At 42.1% G+C, this 22,734-nt stretch overlaps 1 protein-coding gene across 9 annotated transcripts in view; it reads right to left on the bottom strand.

The window, feature by feature from the left end:
* Window positions 1-11,264: 11,264 nt before the first annotated feature.
* The window catches only part of LOC137374606 (sentrin-specific protease 7-like), a 147,132-nt gene continuing 135,662 nt past the window's right edge, over window positions 11,265-22,734 (bottom strand). For all 9 annotated transcript variants that reach the window (XM_068040950.1, XM_068040951.1, XM_068040949.1 and 6 more), the window contains one exon: window positions 11,265-11,599. In XM_068040950.1, the coding sequence (XP_067897051.1) occupies window positions 11,468-11,599 (132 nt within the window). In that variant the 3' untranslated portion in view covers window positions 11,265-11,467. The remainder of the gene's footprint in view (window positions 11,600-22,734) is intronic.

The following is a 22,734-nucleotide window of genomic DNA, read 5'->3' as shown; positions in this document are numbered from 1 at the left end:
CACACTCTTTTAAGCTGTGGGGTGACCAGATCCAGAAAGATGCTGTCCATGTGGCTCTCAGCCTCGTGATGTACTGCAGTGAGGCTGTTCAAGGTCCGAAAACTGAAGCTCGAGCTCTTCCAGCCACTTCCTGCCCATGTAATTCTCCATATCTGTACAGAGATTGATCCCAGGATCAAAGCAATGAGCAGTGCTTTTTAGTTGTTAATAAGTTAGAAAAACAGTGTCGGAATTCTCAGGTATCCATTAATATTCATTCCTCTTTTTTAAAAAAATAATCCAATGATCTCAAACACTTGTGTTTAAATTAAGTTCACCAGCTCTATTTTGAACATTATACCAATATCCTTCTTGCAGGTAAACTGGTTGGATTTCAGTAGTTTACTAGTCTATTAGTATCACAGCCTATTAGAGTACTATATTAACCTCAAGACGCTTCTTTAGGCAGGTAAGCATTTTTCTGGCTATACTCTACAACATACATGGGGAGTACATTTTTCCAGGTGGCGTAGATGGGAGGATTTCAGACTCCAAAGATACAGACACCGAGACAAACTATTATGGGTTTCACTTACCTGAGGCTGCTATTAAGAGTCAGAGTTATACAGCACAGAAACAGGCCCTTCAGCCCACCCTATCTGTGCCGGCCATCAAGCCTATTTATTCTAATCCCATTTTCCAGCACTTGGCCCATAGCCTTGTATGCTATGGCGTTTCAAGTGCTCATCTAAATACTTCTTAAATGTTGTGAGGGTTCCTGCCTCTACCACCTCGTCAGGCAGTGTGTTCAAGATTCCAACCACCCTCTGGGTGAAATTTCTTTTCCTGAAATCCCCTCTAAACCTCTTGCCTCTTACCTTAAATCTATGCCCCCTGCTTATTGACACCTCTAAGGGAAAAAGTTTCTTCCCATCGACGCCCCTCATAATTTTGCATACCTCAATCACGTCCCCCCTCAGCCTTCTCTGCTCTAAGGAAAACAACGCTAGCCTATCCAGTCTCTCTTCATAGCTGAAATGCTCCAGCCCAGGCAACATCCTTGTGAATCTCCTCTGCACCCTCTCCAGTGCAATCACATCCTTCCTATAGTGTGGCAACCTGAACTGTACACAGTACTCCAACTGTGGCCTAACTAGCATTTTATACAGCTCCATCATTACCTCCGTGCTCATATATTCTATGCCTTGGCTAATAAAGGCAAGTATCCCATATGCCTTCCTAACCACCTTATCTACCTGTGCTGCTGCCTTCAATGATCTATGGACAAGTACACCAAGGTCCCTCTGACCCTCTACTTTCTAGGGTCCTACCATCCATTGTATATTCCCTTGCTTTGTTAGTCCTCCCAAAATGCATCACCGCACACTTCTCAGGATTAAATTCCATTTGCCACAGCTCTGCCTATCTTACCAACCCTTCTATATCGTCCTGTAATCGAAGGCTTTCCTCCTCACTATTTATGACACTGCCAATTTTCATGTCATCTACGAACATACTGATCATACCTTCTATATTCTCATCTAAATCATTAATGTACACCACAAAGACGACGACAAAGGGAGCAGAACTGGAAAGATGAAAAATGAAGAGTGAAGATACAAGAGATACAGCATCTAAATAGATATGAAAAACACAAATTGGGAAGTGATGTAACCTTTCATGTGAAAGAGAACATGATTGTAAAGTTCGATGGACCTAACCAGTCAAGGTACAAATAAGGAGGAAGCTCTACCCATAGAAATAAGAGACACAAGTCTTCAAAAGACCAGGAGTCATTGGATCAAGCCACTTGTCGTCAAAGAAGAGAAGCATGTAAAAGAACAGCAGTTGTTATAGGAGCAGGCAGTCACAAGGAACAAATGGTCAAGGAGATGGTAGAGTTGTCAGAGAACACCTTGCCAATAGTGACTACAATACAATGGAGTTATAAGTTAGGCTTACAATGGATAAAACAATTAGCACAATAGAATCAGTCAACTTCAGAAAGAAGATTTTGAGGAAAAGTGTAGTGTGTAGGAAATTGGACTAGGCAGCATTGTTGAGAGCAACGAAATAAGAAAATCAAATCTGTTTAAAAATATTATACACAGTAGAGAACCGATACTGCCAGGAAACAAAGATTATGGCGAGTAAACACTAATACGGGCAATAATAAAAGTAATGCAGGGAATGAGGGGAAAAAAAAATTATTGCTAAAGTTTAAAGCCATAGGTTACATGGTGGACTGAGACAGAAGAAAATAAAAGGTAACGTAACTGGTGTTACGACTGAGGCAGGAGTGCACGGTTTATTCTAGTCCCAATTCTCCACAGGTCATAATATATATTTACATTTTCCCACTTACCAATACGGTCAATCATATACTCTATTTTTCCCAGAATAAAACACAACAACCATGTTTCTTTAATAAACAAAATTATCAGATTATAAAACAAGTCTTAACCAATAATGAAGTAAAACAGACACAGATTGAAATATTAAAGCCCTTTATTTATCTTAGCCCCTCACATACACACACACATAACCCAGTTAACTGGAAAAATAAAAGGGTTTTTTGTTTCTCATGCTGTTAGAAAGAAAACAAAAAAAAAACTTAGGCGGAATCCTTGTCTTTGGTTTCGGTTTGGCATCCCAAATGGGTATAGACAGCTGTCACTGGGATCTTCCGAGAACAGTTCTTTCCAGGCGATGTTGAAGATCAGTTTGGGTAGGCACCATTGCCTCTTGCACATGCCTGATGTTCAATGGACCTTTATTTTAATATTCACTGGTAGCCTAGCATCATTTTCAGCTCTCCTGCCCAGTGTTATGAGATTGCTTATATTTATTTTGTAAAATATGTTTTAAAGGACTTTTACTTGAATTATGGGCATCGAGTCAGCTGGAATCTTGACAAGATGATGAACTTTGTCTTTTTTTTCAAAAAAAAGTCACCAGAAGGTTCCTGGTTTGGCTTGGAAAGAAGTTTTACTGGAAGGCACTGACTGTGGAAACAGGGGGTTGTTTCTGACTTGGGAAGATGTTTTCAGAGGTGTCAGGACAAAATTTATAGAGGTCAGGAGACTTGACTGCAGGAATGTTTATAGTTTCAGTTTGAACTGTTGGTTTTTGCCTGCCAAAGACAACCCAGCTCTCTTTCTCTGTTGAAAAGAAATCCTACATACAGTGTGCCAGTTTCCTATTCCCAACTGTATTTGAATAAACCCTGTGTATCGAATGTGTGGGAACTAAACCCTTGTTGCCGCATTTCTGCTGTAAGAAATATCTGAAGCCACAGTAGCTACATTTCTTAGAAAGAACTGTCCAGGAAGATCCCAGTGACAGTCATCTAACCAAAACAAAGGACAAGTATTCTGCCTAAGTGTTTCTTTTTTTGTTTTCTCTCAAGTTGCCCTATCCCTTATTTTTCCCAGTTAACCAGAGTAAGTATGTATCTGTGCGTGCGATGGGCTAAGATAAATAAGGGACTTTAATATTTCAATTTGTGTGTATGTTTTACTTCATTATTGGTTAAGACTTGTTTTATAACAAACAACAAAATTATCAGTTTACATGGGTGGTGTGTTCTATTCTGGGAAAAATAGAGTATATGGTTGACTGTATCGGTAAGTGGGAAAATTTATATATTGTGATCTGTGGAGAAGAGGGACTAGAATAAACAGCGCACTCCTACTGCCTCGGTCGTAACGTATAATTGGGATTTGTCTGGGATAAACCCAACGCTGACGACGTTCAATTGCAAGTCAGCGGGGTAATCATAACCGAAAAGGGAAAAAGAACCAGGTTTCTTGTTTAATAGAGTAGTCTACAGCATCAGAATGTCTTTAACTTTTGATGCAATTTTCTGGGAGAGGAGGATATATCCCTGTGCAATGAGGTACTTAACCAAGGTTAAGCTAATAGCATTGGCAACAAAATTGGGATTAGAGTTAAAACCAGGATGTAAGAAAGCAGACATAATTGAAGTAATAGCACAACATTTGGAATTGGAAGAAGGCGGCCGTAAACCAGTTGAATTAGCTAAAATTCGGTTACAAGATGAAGCAGGGACAGGAAATGGAAAAACTTAAGCCTGATAAAGAAATAGAAATAAGAAAACTTAAGCAGGATAAAGACTTGACAAAACTTGAGCTTGAGAACGAATTGACAGTAGAAAAATGAACTAGAATTGCAAGGAGAGAAGGAAAGGAACTCAAAGTTGAAGGCTGAAATTAAGACAACAGGGTGATCTTGACTCCAGTGAAGGTTCTGATAAGGAAAGATCTGCCTTCAGCCCAGAACCCAGCAGAGAGCTGTTCAAATTTGTACAAACCCTCCCTAAGTTTGAGGAAAGGGATGTAGAGGCATTTTTCATTTCTTTGTTAGCCAAACGGATGAGGTCACCAAAGGAAAGCTGGACACTGCTTATGCAAAGCAGGTTGATGGGCAGAGCTCATGATGTTTATGCCATGCTTTCTGGGGAGGCTTCTGCAGATTATGAGATGGCAAAAAAGGCTATTCTCGTTGTGTATGAGTTAGACCCTGACGCTTACCAATAGAAATTCCGGAACCTCTGGAGATTGTCTGGTAAACTTTTATATAGAATTTAAGAGGGTAAAGCAAATTAATTTTGATCGTTGGATACGGGCAGTAATGATGGAAACCACATGAGAACCTGAGGGAAATAATTCTCCTGGAAGAATTTAAAAATTCACTCCCTTCATTAGTAAGAACCCATGTAGAGAACCAGAAGGTTTCAATGGCCAGACAGGCAGCAGAAATTGCTGATGATTATGAGCTTGTGTATAAGCCCAAACCTTTTGTTGGTCACCCCCACAAGCCTGAGAAGGATTGAAGGGGGATGAAAGGAAGGAAAGTAGCCGGGGACAAGGGACAGCTGGGAACACCCCGGAATCTCCTCCTCAGGCCAGAAAAGGTGCTGCTGAGGGTGCAAGTGAGGTCCGCAAGCCTAAATGTTACCCTTGTCACAAGGTGGGACATCTTCATGCAGAATGCTGGAAGTTGCAGGGTAAACCCATCGGACTTATTGGGGTACACAAAGCCAATGCAGTGAAAGGAGCCCTGACCGAGAGTACAGCAGATCAGGCTGTAGAACCAGCAGCTGTAAGGCCAAATACAAAAACCAATGTGAGTGCAAGATTGTGAATAAGATACCTGAGAGTTACAGGGAATTCTCATCGAAAGGAAAAGCAACTCCTTATCCCTCAAGTGAGGCAGGCAAATCTAGTTATACATAGGGATACAGGAGCCACACAAGCTCTTTTGCTGGGGAAAGACATAACATTACCACCAGAGAGCACACTGAATGGGCATGTACTCCCCGCCAATACCATTCACTAAAACATTAACAAATCTCCTCAAAAGAAAATCATCCTTGGTCCCTCTGTCCTTGCAAACTACCACCCTCGCCAGTGCCTCTCTGGGTTTTTTTTTTGTAATATGGAGACCAGAACTGTCCAGTGTGGTCTAATCAAGGTTGTATTTAAGTTGAACATAACTTCTGTTTTTCAATTCTATCCCTCCAGAAATGAAACTTGGTGCTTTGTTTACCTCAGCTGTTACTTCTAATGATTTGTGCATCTGTACCCAGAGATGTCTTCACTCTTCTACCCCATTACTTCCCAAGCAGTAGTTGCCCTTCTTACTCCTAACAAAATGCCCCGTTTTGCACTTAGCTCTATTGAAATTCATTTGCCATTTACACGTCCATTCTGCAAGCTTGTTAATGGCTTGTGTTTTGTTGTGGTCTTCAGTATTAACTATACACCTCATTTTAATGGTGTTCACAAATGTTGATATTGTATTTCTACGGCTTAGTTTGTATTTATGTATAAAGCATGCATTATTTGAATGGCTTGGCTGGGTTTTCAATGTTTTCTATATTTGTTTTACAGTGTTTTATCTCCTGTCAATAGATTTAGCTTACTCCGCAGTGAGATGAAAAACCACAGGTTTAATTTACTCTACTAGCATTATGCACCTCAGGTTTAGTTCACTCCAATAGAATTATGCTCCCAAAGATATATGATTGAGCTGTGCATCAATTTTCATAAGCACAAGCTAAACTTTAGGGAGTGGATCGAAAGATGGTTTTTGTTTTGTATATAAAGTGACTGCAGAAGGTAATATTGTCATAAGTTGCATGGTTCTGCACTGAAAAATCTCAAAAGATGCCTCATATTCCCCCAAGTTATATCTTATTCTTTATATGTGGACTGCAACCTTTATACATAGTATGGTGACTACACATAATGCAGACATTTTGGTCAAATAAGTGGCCCTCCGGTGGCATGTCTCCACAAATAGTTTACAGTAGAGGTATAGTTGTGCTGTTGCATAAAGGAGTATTTAGCCTGGCCTGTCCAAATAAGACCACTACACAAATAGTGAGGCACAAAAAGTGATCCAAATAAGCACATAAAGGTCAACTAAATGCTGTTTGCAGAGGAGTATTTCTCTAGATTGGCTGTTGCTTGTGCAGTCTTAGCTCATGTCCTTAGGAAGAGGCCTGGTCATTATGTTATAAACACCACATGGGTTTTTCCTTTTTAAATGTTTTAGACACTTGAAATGTAATGGATGAGCATTAGCCACAAGACCTTTGATGTACGTTATTTTAACATGCTTGTTACTGACAGGGCATAGCTTTGTGACCAACAGGTTTCAGCTTAGCAAGTAGCCTAGGTATTCACAAGATTGCTGAGCACTTGGATTTTTTTTTAAATCAGCTGCTACGGGACCAGCCTTCTCTTTTACTTCTGCCCTATCCCATTAGAATTGCCTGGGTTGCAAAGCACTATTCCCTCCTGCTCATTTGAAAGAATATCGGGATTGTAGGCGCAATCTGAAACGAGGAATTAAGAGGGCTAAAAGGGGTCGTGAAATATCTTTAGCAAACAGGGTTAATGAAAATCCCAAAGCCTTTTATTCATATATAAGGAGCAAGAGGGTAACTAGAGAAAGGATTAGCCCACTCAAGGACAAAGGAGGAAAGTTATGCGTGGAGTCAGAGAAAATGGGTGAGATTCTAAACGAGTACTTTGCATCGATATTCACCGAGGAGAAGGGCACGACGGATGTTGAGGTTAGGGACAGATGTTTGATTACTCTAGGTCAAGTCGGCATAAGGAGTGAGGAAGTGTTGGGTATTCTAAAAGGCATTAAGGTGGACAAGTCCCCAGGTCCGGATGGGATCGATCCCAGGTTACTGTGGGAAGCGAGAGAGGAAATAGCTGGGGCCTTAACAGATATCTTTACAACATCCTTAAACACGGGTGAGGTCCCGGAGGACTGGAGAATTGCTAATGTTGTCCCCTTGTTTAAGAAGGGTAGCAGGGATAATCCAGGTAATTATAGACCGGTGAGCCTGACGTCAGTGGTAGGGAAGCTGCTGGAGAAGATACTGAGGGATAGGATCTATTCCAATCTGGAAGAAAATGGGCTTATCAGTGATAGGCAACATGGTTTTGTGCAGGGAAGGTCATGTCTTACCAACTTAATAGAATTCTTTGAGGAAGTGACAAAGTTGATTGATGAGGGAAGGACTGTAGCTGTCATATACATGGACTTCAGTAAGGTGTTTGATAAGGTTCCCCATGGTAGGCTGATGGAGAAAGTGAAGGCGCATGGGGTCCAAGGTGTACTAGCTAGATGGATAAAGAACTGGCTGGGCAACAGGAGACAGAGAGTAGCAGTGGAAGGGAGTTTCTCAAAATGGAGACGTGTAACCAGTGGTGTTCCACAGGGATCCGTGCTGGGACCACTGTTGTTTGTGATATACATAAATGATTTGGAGGAAAGTATAGGTGGTCTGATTAGCAAGTTTGCAGACGACACTAAGATTGGTGGAGTAGCAGATAGTGAAGGGGACTGTCAGAGAATACAGCAGAATATAGATAGACTGGAGAGTTGGGCAGAGAAATGGCAGATGGAGTTCAATCAGGGCAAATGCGAGGTGATGCATTTTGGAAGATCCAATTCAAGAGTGAACTATACAGTAAATGGAAAAGTCCTGGGGAAAATTGATGTACAGAGAGATTTGGGTGTTCAGGTCCATTGTTCCCTGAAGGTGGCAACGCAGGTCAATAGAGTGGTCAAGAAGGCATACGGCATGCTTTCCTTCATCGGACGGGGTATTGAATACAAGAGTTGGCAGGTCATGTTACAGTTGTATAGGACTTTGGTTCGGCCACATTTGGAATACTGCGTGCAGTTCTGGTCGCCACATTACCAAAAGGATGTGGATGCTTTGGAGAGGGTGCAGAGGAGGTTCACCAGGATGTTGCCTGGTATGGAGGGCGCTAGCTATGAAGAGAGGTTGAGTAGATTAGGATTATTTTCATTAGAAAGACGGAGGTTGAGGGGGGACCTGATTGAGGTGTACAAAATCATGAGAGGTATAGACAGGGTGGATAGCAAGAAGCTTTTTCCCCAGAGTGGGGGATTCAATTACATGGGGACACGAGTTCAAAGTGAAAGGGGAAAAGTTTAGGGGGGATATGCGTGGAAAGTTCTTTACGCAGAGGGTGGTGGGTGCTTGGAACGCGTTGCCAGCGGAGGTGGTAGACGCGGGCACGATAGCGTCTTTTAAGATGTATCTAGACAGATACATGAATGGGCAGAAAGTAAAGAGATACAGACCCTTAGAAAATAGGCGACAGGTTTAGATAGAGGATCTGGATCGGCGTAGGCTTGGAGGGCCGAAGGGCCTGTTCCTGTGCTGTAATTTTCTTTGTTCTTTTGTTCTTTGTTTCATGGAGAACTTTACTGTGAGGCGCGGTTATCCTCTCAGGCCGACTTCAGTAGAAGACGGTAGAAGAGGATAGAATAGCTTTCAGTATTATTCCCCAAATTTTGCTCACAGCAACTATGCTCCACCTCAGAGGGCCTGTGTAAAATCCCACAGAAAAGCTAGTTTGAACAAAAAGCTGTGATTAATCTGAACTATGTACAGTGCCATATTAAAAACAATGAGAAAACAAAACGTAACAACTCTAGCACATTTGAACCTGCTACAGAAGAGAAAGGAAGGGAATAACAGAGTCATGCCATATTCACTATTTTTGACCTTGGTTCATCCACAGCTTATTGTTGATATACCAATTCAGCCTGAGAAAACACCAACAAATTATTGTTTTGAACCCTGGGATCCAATTAGAAGTTTAAAAGCACAGTGGTGTCCCTGTATTATAAATTCAGAAAGCAAGACAGGTATTTTGAGCAATGTGTGTTCTGTACTTGTTTGAATAATTATTCCAAATAAATATCAGTATTTAGCCATGTAACAGCCTTCACAATTTTTCTTTAGTGCTCAACTAAAACACACACATCTTAATAATCATGGAAATTAACTAATAGATTGCAATATCATTGTGCTATCACACTTATTTGCTCCATTTTCACTTGAAAGCTGTGTCAGTTTCCTGTGCACTAAGAAACTAATAATTGCATTATAGAATATGATTTCTATCATTCTAACATTCCAAATTTAATTCTGCCATTTTATTTCTACGTTCACACATTTCGTTTGTTACGTAGCAAGATAAAATCTTTTGGACTTATACAAGATGGATATAAACTCCACATTGAGGCAAAGCTCGAATAAAGATTTCATATAATTTATTTATTTATTCTTTCTCTCCACCCCACAGTCTCCTTTACTTCCAATATTCTCCCCCTCTTCATTCCTTATCGCAAACTTGAAATCTACTTGAAAATAGAGATCTTAAAACTAAAATATGACATTGATCAATACATTTCTGCTTTTGTCCTTTCATTTGATTTTCTTTCTTTCTTTAAGTCTGCTTGTAACATCTATTATTCCTCACTTCGTAATTCAGGCAGACAACCTGCTCTAAGCCCCCTCTTAATGTCGATCGTGAACCAGCCATTAGGTTTTGGTAAACATGGCTCAGGGAATTTATCAGGTTTGCTCCTCCTCCTTTCTGGAACAATACTTAACTTCTGCGACCTGCTTTCCCTCCCACCCCCACCAAAAAATGTTACACCAGGATGAAAAACACACCGAGTGGGTAAGTTGCAAGATAAACTGCATGCTACCAGTGAGTTTCAGCATATTGATATGCTATGTACATGTCTAACACTTGTTCTAGTCCAAATAAAATTCATTACAATTAGATTCCATAACTTGATTTTTACATAGTAGTGATGGAATACTCTATCTGTATTAGGGCATTCTTCTTTTTGCAACCAATGACAGCAGCACGTATGACACAATGCACGGTTTCCTTAGATCACCCTCTCCACATCTTTTTAAAAAAAGATAAACTCAACAGTACAAAAGGTTCTTTCTGCAATGCCTCCCCCAATTCTGACTCAAGCACCTATCTGCCAAACCAATGGAGCAGCCATTACTCAGTCTGCAACATGATTGAAATGTTTACCTGTTAACTTGGTCTGTCTCAAGTACTCCTTGTGGGGAAAAAAGATCCATGTCAGTGGGAAAGAGATCCAAATCAGAGGGAAAAAAAGTCATCTGAGATCTAAAACTGAAAACTTGTACTTTAAAATGTCATTACTTTCCCAATATTGAGGTAGAGGGCGATGATTAAATAACAAAGACACCACACTGACGGCATTACCCGTCTTGAACATGTGTGCATGGAGCTCAATTTCCCCCTCCCCCGGCCAATCTCCAAGCCAAAATTTTACAATGCAGGAATCAGAAAGAGTATGAGGATCACTGCTAAGTTGCACAATAAACTTCTGACCATCTGGTAAACAGAAAAAAAAATGCATGAATTTCCTCACCAATATTCATCAGCTTCAATCTACACTTACTTGCATTGCTACAACAGTTTGTGCAAACAATGAAACAGAATAATGATAGGGTGTGAACAAAAATAGTTCAACAAAGCTAGAAAGGAAAATTGAAACAAATATTTGATTTAAAATAAAGGCTACAAAATTTTAAAATATTCTTCCAACTGCTATGTTCTCTCACCACATCTTTCGCCTCAGTGCCTCCCAGCCAACATCATGCTTTTGTTTACAACCAGGATGGCTTGGACACAAACTACACATTGCCCATCATTGCTATTGTCTTTACTTGAAAGCAGTGTGCTATTGTAGAATATAGTCAGTTCCTCTTCTCCTTGCTCCAATTGATGGACAAGCATTTTAACTATTGCCGAAGCACATCAAGTTTAAACCAAAATCGAGATTTTTACTGTGGCTTTCTATAGCAGGGGAGCTGATAATACCAATCATTTTGATGACAAAAACAAATGTAAGAAGCAAAAAAGTCACAAAACATTATAATTTATTAAACTGTACACCACTATAAACAGAACTATTTTAAACTGAATGTGCTACACATTATTGGTCAACTAGTTCAAAAATTTACAGTCGAATTTAAAATCTTCATATTTCCAAGATGTTTGGATACTTGATGATCAGCAGCTTTGAAATGACCTAGTACACTATCTGTGCTGTGTACACAGATTCATTAGCTATCAGTTCTCTGCTGACTGTGTAACTGCAGAATCAAATCTTGTATTTCCTCCCGTTTTTTCTTTACCTCCTCTCGAAGGAACCATTTATCCAGCTGCAATGGTAATTCAAAATTTGTGATGGGTTTCTGTGGAAAGAGAAAGAATACAATTTTGCAAAAAGGAAATGAGGCCACTAGCCAATGTAAGAGCAAACTGTGTTGTGAAATGACTTCCTTAATATGAATTTGAACACGACTCCTTTAATAATTTGAACCATAATTCAAACACTACAACTACTCCCAATGCTCCAACACACAATATTGCTCAGAATTACTGGAAAACAACTCCACCCCAATGATCATTAAAACATCATTTGCAAATGGGAAGTTCCCAACTCTACAAGGGATCCTAATGTCCATGGTACATTATACCACTTTGTCTTCTCTGCAACCTTAGGCAAAATGATCACACCATCATCTTTCCTCTGCTGGCCATCGTGATGGGACTGCCCTCATTTGGTTCCCCTCTTAGCTATCCATTCATATCCAATGGATCTCCACCAATGGCTCCTCCTACCACCCTTCATTGTCACCTGGAGAGTCCCCAAGGATTTATCCTGGCACCCACCCACCCCCCAAATCTTCCTTTTCTAAATACTACCCTAAGGCAGCATGATCACAAACATGGGGTGAGCCTTCGCACATACACCGATGACACATAGCTCTACCTCGCCACTAACTCTCTTGACTGCCTCCACTTCAATGCTGAAAACTCAGGAATTTGCCCAAGGCCAAAGTCACCGCAGAATGCAATGTCAGTTGAACTTCAAAGCAGACCTATTATTTGCAGCTGTTCAGTGCATTGCTCTTCAGTGTACCAATGGTGATACTAGAATTGAATTAAATAATATAAACATTTCAAACACTAAATTTGGTGCTAAAAAGATTTGAATTAAGCAATTTTGAATCAAGGGAGTAAACTGTGCTTCAGATAACTGCAGTGTACAACATAATGAAGGTGCTCCATTCTTAAAATGTTTTGAGAACTTGCGTTAAAAGATTATGGACATTGGTTCATTTGGGAAGCTGAAAACATTCCATAGATTTTTTTTTTTTACAAGGATCACTGGAAACAAACCTTGACTGGATGTCACATTCCTTAAGCTAAGCAAACAGAAGCTTAGGTGACTCAGGAGAGTTGTTTACGGAGAAGCGACATGTCAAGATTTATGGTGGTCAAGAGTTGGTTTTGCTTTGGGGATATTGTTTTGGTTCAGTTGGGATGTGGACTATTTTGAAGACAGTTGGAGGTCAGCTTGCCAAGAGAGAAGCACCCCGTTCACCTCTTTCCTTCTGTCACTGAGAAACCCTGCATATCCGATAAGAACAAAGAACAGTACAACACAGGAACAGGCCATTCGGCCCTCCAAGCCTGTGCCGATCTTGATGCCTGCCTAAACTAAAACCTTCTGCACTTCCGGGGACCGTATCCCTCTATTCCCATCCTATTCATGTATTTGTCAAGATGCCTCTTAAACATCACTATCGTACCTGCTTCCACCACTTCCCCAGGCAGCAAGTTCCAAGCACCCTCTGTGTAAAGAACTTGCCTCGCACATCCCCTCTAAACTTTGCCCCTCTCACCTTAAACCTATGTCCCCTAGAAACTGACTCTTCCACCCTGGGAAAAAGCTTCTGACTATCCACTCTGTCCATGCCGCTCATAACTTTGTAAACCTCCACCTCCGTCGTTCCAGTGAAAACAATCCGAGTTTATCCAACCTCTCCTCATAGCTAATGCCCTCCAGACCAGGCAACATCCTGGTAAACCTCTTCTGTACCCTCTCCAAAGCCTCCACGTCCTTCTGGTAGTGTGGCGACCAGAATAGCACGCAATATTCTAAGTGTGGCCTAACTAAGGTTCTGTACAGCTGCAACATGACTTTTTTTATACTCTATGCCCCGACCGATGAAGGCAAGCATGCCGTATGCCTTCTTGACTACCTTATCCACCTGCGTTGCCACTTTCAGTGACCTGTGGACCTGTACGCCCAGATCTCTCTGCCTGTCAATACTCCTAAGGGTTCTGCCATTTACTGTATACTTCCCACCTGCATTAGACCTTCCAAAATGCTTTACCTCACATTTGCCCGGATTAAACTCCATCTGCCATTTCTCCGCCCAAGTCTCCAACCGATCTATATCCTGCTGTATCCTCTGAGAATCCTCATCACTATCCACAACTCCACCAATCGTGTCGTCCGCAAACTTACTAATCCAGACCAGCTACATTTTCCTCCAAATCATTTATATATACTACAGAGAGCAAAGGTCCCAGCACAGATCCCTGTGGAACACCACTAGTCACATCCCTCCATTCAGAAAAGCACCCTTCCACTGCTACCTTCTGTCTTCTATGACTGAGCCAGTTCTGTATCCATCTTGCCAGCTCACCTCTGATCCCGTGTGACTTCACCTTTTGTACCAGTCTGCCGTGAGGGACCTTGTCAAAGGCTTTACTGAAGTCCATATAGATAACATCCACTGCCCTTCCTTCATCAATCATCTTTGTCACTTCCTCAAAAAACTCAATCAAATTAGTAAGACACGACCTCCCCTTCACAAAACCATGCTGCCTCTCGCTAATAAGTCCGTTTGCTTCCAAATGGGAGTAAATCCTGTCCCGAAGAATCCTCTCTAATAATTTCCCTACCACTTGACGTAAGGCTCACCGGCCTATAATTTCCTGGATTATCCTTACCACCCTTCTTAAACAAAGGAACAACATTGGCTATTCTCCAGTCCTCTGGGACCTCACCTGTAGCCAATGAGGATGCAAAGATTTCTGTCAAGGCCCCAGTAATTTCTTCCCTTGCCTCCCTCAGTATTCTGGGGTAGATCCCATCAGGCCCTGGGGACTTATCTACCTTAATGCTTTGCAAGACACCCAACACCTCCTCCTTTTTGATAATGAGATGACTGAGACTATCTGCACTCCCTTCCCTAGGCTCATCATCCACCAAGTCCTTCTCCTTGGTTACTGATGCAAAGTACTCATTTAGCACCTCGTCCATTTCCTCTGGCTCCACACACAGATTCCCTTCTCTGTCCTCGAGTGGGCCAACCCTTTCCCCAGTTACCCTCTTGCTCTTGATATACGTAGAAAAAGCCTTGGGATTTTCCTTAATCCAGTTTGCCAATGACTTTTCATAACCCCTTTTAGCCCTCCTGGCTCCTTGCTCAAGTTCCTTCCTACTGTCTTTATATTCAAGGAATTAGTCTGTTCCTAGCCTTCCAGCCCTTACGAGCGCTTCCTTTTTCTTTTTGACGAGGCTCACAAAATCCCGCATTATCCAAGGTTCCCGAAACTTGCCAAACTTATCCTTCTTCCTAAAATAAAAGCAAAATACTGCGGATGCTGGAAATCTGAAACAAAAACAAGAAATGCTGGATTCACTCAGCAGGTCTGGCAGCATCTGTGGAAAGAGAAGCAGAGTTAACGTTTCGGGTCAGTGACCCTTCTTCGGACCTGACAAATATTAGAAAAGTCACAGATTATAAACAAGTGAGGTGGGGGTGGGGCAAGAGATAACAAAGGAGAAGGTGCAGATTGGACCAGGCCACATAGCTGACCAAAAGGTCACGGAGCAAAGGCAAACAATATGTTAATGGTGTTTTGAAAGACAAAGCATTAGTACAGATTAGGTGTGAATATACTGAATATAGAACATCAGCAAGTGCAAACCTGAAGAAAAACAACCTGAAAAAAACAGTGGGTAAGCAAACTGAACAAACTAAGATGAAATGAAATAAATGCAAAAAATGTAAAAAGGAATGCAAAAAAAAGGAAGAAAAAATAACTAAAAATGACTAAAAATGAAAGTAAAGTGGGGGGCTGTCATGCTCTGAAATTATTGAACTCGATGTTCAGTCCGGCAGGCTGTAGTGTGCCTAATCGGTAGATGAGATGCTGTTCCTCGAGCTTGCGTTGATGTTCACCGGAACACTGCAGCAATCCCAGGACAGAGATGTGAGCATGAGAGCAGGGGGGAGTGTTGAAATGGCAAGCAACCGGAAGCTCAGGGTCCTGCTTGCGGACTGAGCGGAGATGTTCCGCAAAGCGGTCACCCAGTCTGCGCTTGGTCTCCCCAATGTAGAGGAGACCACACTGTGAGCAGCGAATACAGTATACTACATTGAAAGAAGTACAAGTAAATCGCTCTTTCAGGTGAAGCAGCGATTTACTTGTACTTCTTTCAATGTAGTATACTGTATTCGCTGCTCACAGTGTGGTCTCCTCTACATTGGGGAGACCAAGCGCAGACTGGGTGACCGCTTTGCGGAACATCTCCGCTCAGTCCGCAAGCAGGACCCTGAGCTTCCGGTTGCTTGCCATTTCAACACTCCCCCCTGCTCTCATGCTCACATCTCTGTCCTGGGATTGCTGCAGTGTTCCGGTGAACATCAACGCAAGCTCGAGGAACAGCATCTCATCTACCGATTAGGCACACTACAGCCTGCCGGACTGAACATCGAGTTCAATAATTTCAGAGCATGACAGCCCCCCACTTTACTTTCATTTTTAGTCATTTTTAGTTATTTTTTCTTCCTTTTTTTTTGCATTCCTTTTTACATTTTTTGCATTTATTTCATTTCATCTTAGTTTGTTCAGTTTGCTTACCCACTGTTTTTTTCAGGTTGTTTTTCTTCAGGTTTGCACTTGCTGATGTTCTATATTCAGTATATTCACACCTAATCTGTACTAATGCTTTGTCTTTCAAAACACCATTAACATATTGTTTGCCTTTGCTCCGTGACCTTTTGGTCAGCTATGTGGCCTGGTCCAATCTGCACCTTCTCCTTTGTTATCTCTTGCCCCACCCCCACCTCACTTGTTTATAATCTGTGACTTTTCTAATATTTGTCAGGTCCGAAGAAGGGTCACTGACCCGAAACGTTAACTCTGCTTCTCTTTCCACAGATGCTGCCAGACCTGCTGAGTGAATCCAGCATTTCTTGTTTTTGTTATCCTTCTTCCTCACAGGAACATGCTGGTCCTGGATTCGAATCAACTGACGTTTGAAAGACTCCCACATGTCAGATGTTGAATTACCCTCAAACAGCCGCCCCCAATCTAAATTCTTCAGTTCATGCCTAATATTATTATAATTAGCCTTCCCCCAATTTAGCACCTTCACCCGAGGACTACTCTTATCCTTATCCACAAGTACCTTAAAACTTATGGAATTATGGTCACTGTTCCCGAAATGTTCCCCTACTTTGACCACCTGGCCGGGCTCATTCCCCAATACCAGGTCCAGTACGGCCCCATCCCGAGTTGGACTATCTACATATTGTTTCAAGAAGCCCTCCTAGATGCTCCTTACAAATTCTGCCCCATCCAAGACCTACCACTAAGTGAGTCCCAGTCAATATTGGGGAAGTTAAAATCACCCACCACTACAACCCTGTCACCTTTACATCTTTCCAAAATCTGTCTACATATCTGCTCCTCTACCTCCCGCTGGCTGTTGGGAGGCCTGTAGAAAACCCCCAACATCGTGACTGCACCCTTCCTATTCCTGAGCTCCACCCATATTGCCTCGCTGCGCCACCCCTGAGGTGTCCTCCTGCAGTACAGCTGTGATATTCTCCTTAACAAGTAATGCAACTCCCCCACCCCTTTTACATCCCCCTCTATCCTGCCTGAAGCTTCTAAATCCTGGAACATTTAGCTGCCAAGCCTGCCCTTCCCTCAACCAAGTCTCTGTAATAGCAACAACATCATAGTTCCAAGTACTAATCCAAGCTCTAAGTTCATCTGCCTTACTTGTTATACTTCTCGCATTGAAACAATGCACTTCAGACTACCAGTCCCGCTGTGCTCCGCATCATCTCTCTGCCTGCTCTTCCTCTTAGTCTTACTGGCCTTATTTACTAGTTCCCCCTCATTTATTTCACTTGCTGTCCTACTGCTCTGGTTCCCACCCCCCTGCCACACTAGTTTAAATCATCCCGATTGACGCTAGCAAACCTCGCAGCCAGGATATTTGTGCCTCTCCAGTTTAGATGCAACCCGTCCTTCTTGTACAGGTCCCATCTGTCCCTGAAGAGATCCCAATGGTCCAGATATCTGAAACCCTCCCTTCTACACCAGCTGTTCAGCCACGTGTTTAGCTGCACTATCTTCCTATTTCTAGCCTCACTGGCACATGGCACAGGGAGTAATCCCGAGATTACAACCCGAGAGGTCCTGTCTTATAACTTTCTACCTAACTCCCTAAACTCCCCCTGCAGGACCTCATCACTCTTCCTGCCTATGTCGTTGGTACCGATGTGTACCACAACCTCTGGCTGTTCACCCTCCCATTTCAGAATGCCCCCTGTCCGTTCAGAGACATCCTTGACCCTGGCACCGGGGAGGCAACATACCATCCTGGAGTCTCTTTCACATCCACAGAAGCGCCTATCTGTGCCCCTGATTATAGAGTCCCCTATAACTATTGCTCTTCTGTGCTTTGTCCCTCCCTGCTGAACAACAGTGCCAGCCGTGGTGCCACTGCTCTGGCTGCTGCTGTTTTCCCCTGATGGGCCATCCCTCCCAACAGTATCCAAAACGGTATACTTGTTAGAGAGGGGGATAGCCACAGGGGATTCCTGCACTGACTACCTGCCCCTTCTAGCGGTCACCCATCTATCTGCCTGCACCTTGGGTGTAACCACTTCTCTAAAACTCCTGTCTATGACGCTTTCTGCCACCTGCATGCTCCTAAGTGCATCCAGTTGCCGCTCCAACCGATCCATGCGGTCTGTGAGGAGCTGCAACTGGGTACACTTCCTGCAGATGTAGTCGTCTGGAATGCTGGAAGCGTCACGGACCTCCCACATCTCACAGGTGAAGCACTTCACCCCTCTAAATGACATTTCTAGCACTAATTAATAAATTAATTTAAAATACTTATTAAATCCTTACTAAATTGTTATAATTAACGATATGGTCCCTAGTGCTAGATTCCTACTAACTAAATGCTAACTACAGTAATCTCCTCCCTCTGGTTTAATTACTCTACTTATTAGTTAATTAGGGTTTTAATCCATTTTTATCAATGTTTTATTTTCAAATTCAGTAAAAAAAAAATCCCTACCAGCCAATCAGGTCACAGCTTTCCTGTGACGTCACTTTCAGTTTTTTTTTAACCACAGGTAAGTTTTTTACACTTACCGGTCCAAAACTCCGCCCTCCAAGTCTTCTCCCAGTCAGCTGTGCTCTTTGGAAGCTCTCAGCTCCCCTCACTCTGAGGACAGGTAGGAAATGAAAGGAGCTCCTCGCTCCCTCCTTACCGAACTTCCTCAGTTCCCAAACTTCCACTGTAGCACTCTAATGCAACCCAAGTCAGCACTCTAGTGCAAACAAAGTCAGCACTGGTGACTTGATAGAGGGGTACAAGATGATGAGAGGCATAGATAGAATGGATAGCCAGAGACTTTTTCCCACGGTGGAAAGGGCTATCACCAGGGGGCATAATTTTAAGGTGATTGGAGGAAGGTTTCAGGGAGATGTCAGAGGTAGGTTCTTTACACAGAGAGTGGTGGGTGCGTGGAATGCGCTGCCAGCGGTGGTAGTAGAAGCAGATACATTTGGGACATTTAAGCAACTCTTGCATAGGTACATTGATGATAGTAGAATGAAGGGTAGGTAGTTAGTTTGATCTTAGAGTAGGTTAAAGGTTCGGCACAACATCGTGGGCCGAAGGGCCTGTACTGTGCTGTACTGTTCTATGTTCTATGTAAGATGGCTCACTTTTATACTGACTGACTCTAGCCCCCTGAAAACTGGTTTAAGCTAATTCTCTAATTAACAAGGTGCAGCTGCAAGCAGAGGTTGAGTGAACCCTGTTTAAAGCTGGTCTAAAACTCACCTTCTCCAACCCTAACAGCAACTGTTAAGTTACTCTGCTAAATAAAAGACAGATTCGATTGAAGATAAAATTAACCCTCAATTATGCTCAGTTACCAAACTTCCACTGTAGCACTCTAATGCAACCCAAGTCAGCACTCCAGTGCAAACAAAGATAACTGAAACCCCTGATGCCACATTTCTCCTGGAAAGCCTAGCAGACTAATTCTCGACATCTCCAGAACGGACTTCTGAAAAGATCCCAATGATCCACCTCAGTTTACCCAGACGCCAGACCAAATGGACAACTGATATCCTTCCATATCTTCCCTTTTTCCTTCAAGAATTAACAAGTATTTGGCCAAAGGTTTTTTTTTTGTCTTTTTGGAAAGTGAATCTCTGCAGAGACAATTTCTCTATTTTTTCTTTAATCAACGTGTGCGCGCATGTGCATGGGTGCGTTATGTGTTGAGTCTCGAAGGGAACATATATACACATTCAGATTTCAAATTGTGTTAATGCTTTGCATCTTTATTGGATAAGTCTTGTTTCATACTAAACTGATAATTTTGTTGTTTATTAAAGACACCTGGTTGGTGCATTTTATTCTGACATTAAAAAAAGAGTATATGATTGCCCATATCGCTAACTGCGTAGACATTTAAACATATGTCGTGACCTGTAGAGAAGTGGAACTAGAAAAGACAGTGCGCTCCTCCCACCTCCGTCGTAACATCAAATAGGAATGGATAAGACTTCCTACACTTCCTTGACCTACTTAAAATGCTGTCCATCAAGATACTAACCTAATTATGACACGACCTGAAATGTTAATTCTGTTTCTCTCTCCACAGATGCTGCCAGACCTGCTCAGTATTTCTAGCACTTTCTGTTTTTACTTCAGATTTCCAGCATCTGCAAAATTTTGCTTTTATTTTGTTACATTTCTAGTTCCCCTTAGTGGGCAAAAGGCCATGATAATGCTTCAAATGCCTCCAGCTGCCAAAGAAGAGGACTTAATGGCCAAATTTCAAGTACCAGTGAGTGGCTCAGAGCTAAGTGATTATGGCATAGTCCTAGGGATGAGTGACCATAACATGATAATGTAAAATTCTATGTTTGAAAGTGAGGTAATTCAATCTGAAGCCAGGGTTTTAAATTTGAACGAAGGAAATTATGAAGGTTTCAGGGGCAAAGTTGCTGAGGCGGATTGGGAAAATACATAAAAAGGTATGATAATACGTAGGCAATGAACAGTCTGGCGGGCAGCCATAAAGGCGGGGCTAAAGTGTGGCGAGTCGAAGAGACTTAGCAGTTGGCAGGAAAAAAGACAGAAGCACAAGGGGAGAGCCAACTGTGTAGCAGCCCTGACAACCAACTTTATCTGCAGCGCCTGTGGAAGAGTCTGTCACTCTAGAATTGGCCTTTATAGCCACTCCAGGTGTTGCTTCACAAACCACTGACCACCTCCAGGCGCTTACCCATTGTCTCTTGAGACAAGGAGGCCAAAGAAGAATGGACAGTCTTAAAAGAAATATTACATAGTTTACAGCAACTATACATTCCTTCAAGGCACATAAAACCCCAAAAGTAAAGGCAACCACGTATAACAACGGAAGTTAAGGATTGTATAAGATTAAAAGAAAAGGCCTATAAGGTTGTTAGAAATAGTAGTAAACCTGAGGATTGGGAGGATTTTAGAATACAGCAAAGTAGGACAAAAACTGATAAAGGGAGAATAAAATATGAATGTAAGCTAGCAAAACATATAAGACCGGACTGTAAAAGCTTCTATAGGTATGCAAAAAGGAAACGTTTGGCTAAGACAAATGTGGATCCATTACAGACAGAGTTAGAAGAATTTATAATGGGGAACAGAGAAATGGCAGAGAAGCTAAATGATTATTTTGTGTCCGTCTTCACTGAGGAAGATAGAAAATATCTCCCAGAATTAGAGATCCAAGGGATGAAGGGGAATGAGCAATTGAAGGAAATTAGTATTAGTTAGAAGGTTGTATTGGAGAAATTAATGGGGCTGAAGGTTGATAAGTCCCCAGGACCTGATATTCTACATCCCAGAGTGTTGACAGAGGTAGCTATGGAGATAGTGGATGCATTGATCATCTTCCAAAATTCTATAGATTCTGGAGCGGTTCCTGCAGATTGGAAGGTCACAAATGCCACCCCACTATTTAAGGGAGGGAGGGAGAGAGAAAACAGGGAATTACAGACCTGTTAGCCTGACAGTCATTGGGAAAATGCTAGAATCTATTCTAAAGGATGTGATAAATGGACACAAATGGATAAAAATGACCTGATTGGGCATAGTCAACGTGGATTTATGAATGGGAAATCATGTTTGACGAACCTGTCGGAGTTTTTTTTGAGGATGCTACTAACAGAATTGATAAAGGTGGACGTGGTATACTTGGATTTTCAGAAGGCTTTTGATGAAGTCCCCCACAGGAGGTTGGTTGTTGTGGGGGTGACACAAACTAGGTGGGAATGTGTTGTGAGGAAGATGCAAAGGGGATTTGGACAGATTTAGTGACTGGGCAAGAAACTGGCAGATGGAATATAATGTGGAAAAATGTGAGGTTATCGATTTTGGTAGGAGGAACAGATGTACAAATTATTTCTTAAATGGTAAGAGATTAGAAAGTGTAGATGCACAAAGGGATCTGGGTGCCCTTGTCCATAACTCACTGAAAGCTGACATGCAGGTGCAGCAAGAAATCAGGAAGGCTAATGGTATGTTAGCCTTTATCACAAAAGGATTTGAGTAGAGGAGTAGCGAAGTCTTGCTTCAAATGTACAGAAACTTGGTTAGACTGCACTCTGAGTACTGTGTGCAGTTTTGGTCCCCTTACCTGAGGAAGGATATTATTGCCACAGAGGGAGTGCAACAAAGGTTCAGCAGACTTGTGCCTGGAATGGTGGGACTTTCCTATAAAGAGATTGGGGAATCTGGGCCTGTTTTCTCTAGAGTTTCGAAGAATGAGAGGTGATCTCATCGAAACTTACAAAATACTTCAAGGGATGGACAGGGTAGATGCAGCTAATATAAAATAAAAACAAGAAATGCTGGAACCCCGAAGAGTTCCGAAGAAGGGTCACTGACCCGAAACATTAACTCTGCTTCTCTTTCCACAGATGCTGCCAGACCTGCTGAGTAGTTCCAGCATTTCTTTTTTTTATTTCAGATTTCCAGCATCTGCAGTATTTTGCTTTTAATATTATTGTAGATGCAGCCAAGATGTTTCCCCTGGTTGGGGAGTCTCGAACCAGGGGACACAATTTCAAAATAAGGGGGAAGTCACTTAGGACAGAGATGAGGAGAAATTTCTTGACTCAGAGGGTTGTGAATCTTTGGAATTCTCTACCC

The sequence above is a fragment of the Heterodontus francisci genome, chromosome 10, assembly GCF_036365525.1.
Source record: "Heterodontus francisci isolate sHetFra1 chromosome 10, sHetFra1.hap1, whole genome shotgun sequence".
NCBI classification, from domain to species: Eukaryota; Metazoa; Chordata; class Chondrichthyes; order Heterodontiformes; family Heterodontidae; genus Heterodontus; species Heterodontus francisci.
The sequence above is the reverse complement of the archived record's forward strand: the minus strand, read 5'-3'. Positions and strand labels throughout refer to the sequence as shown.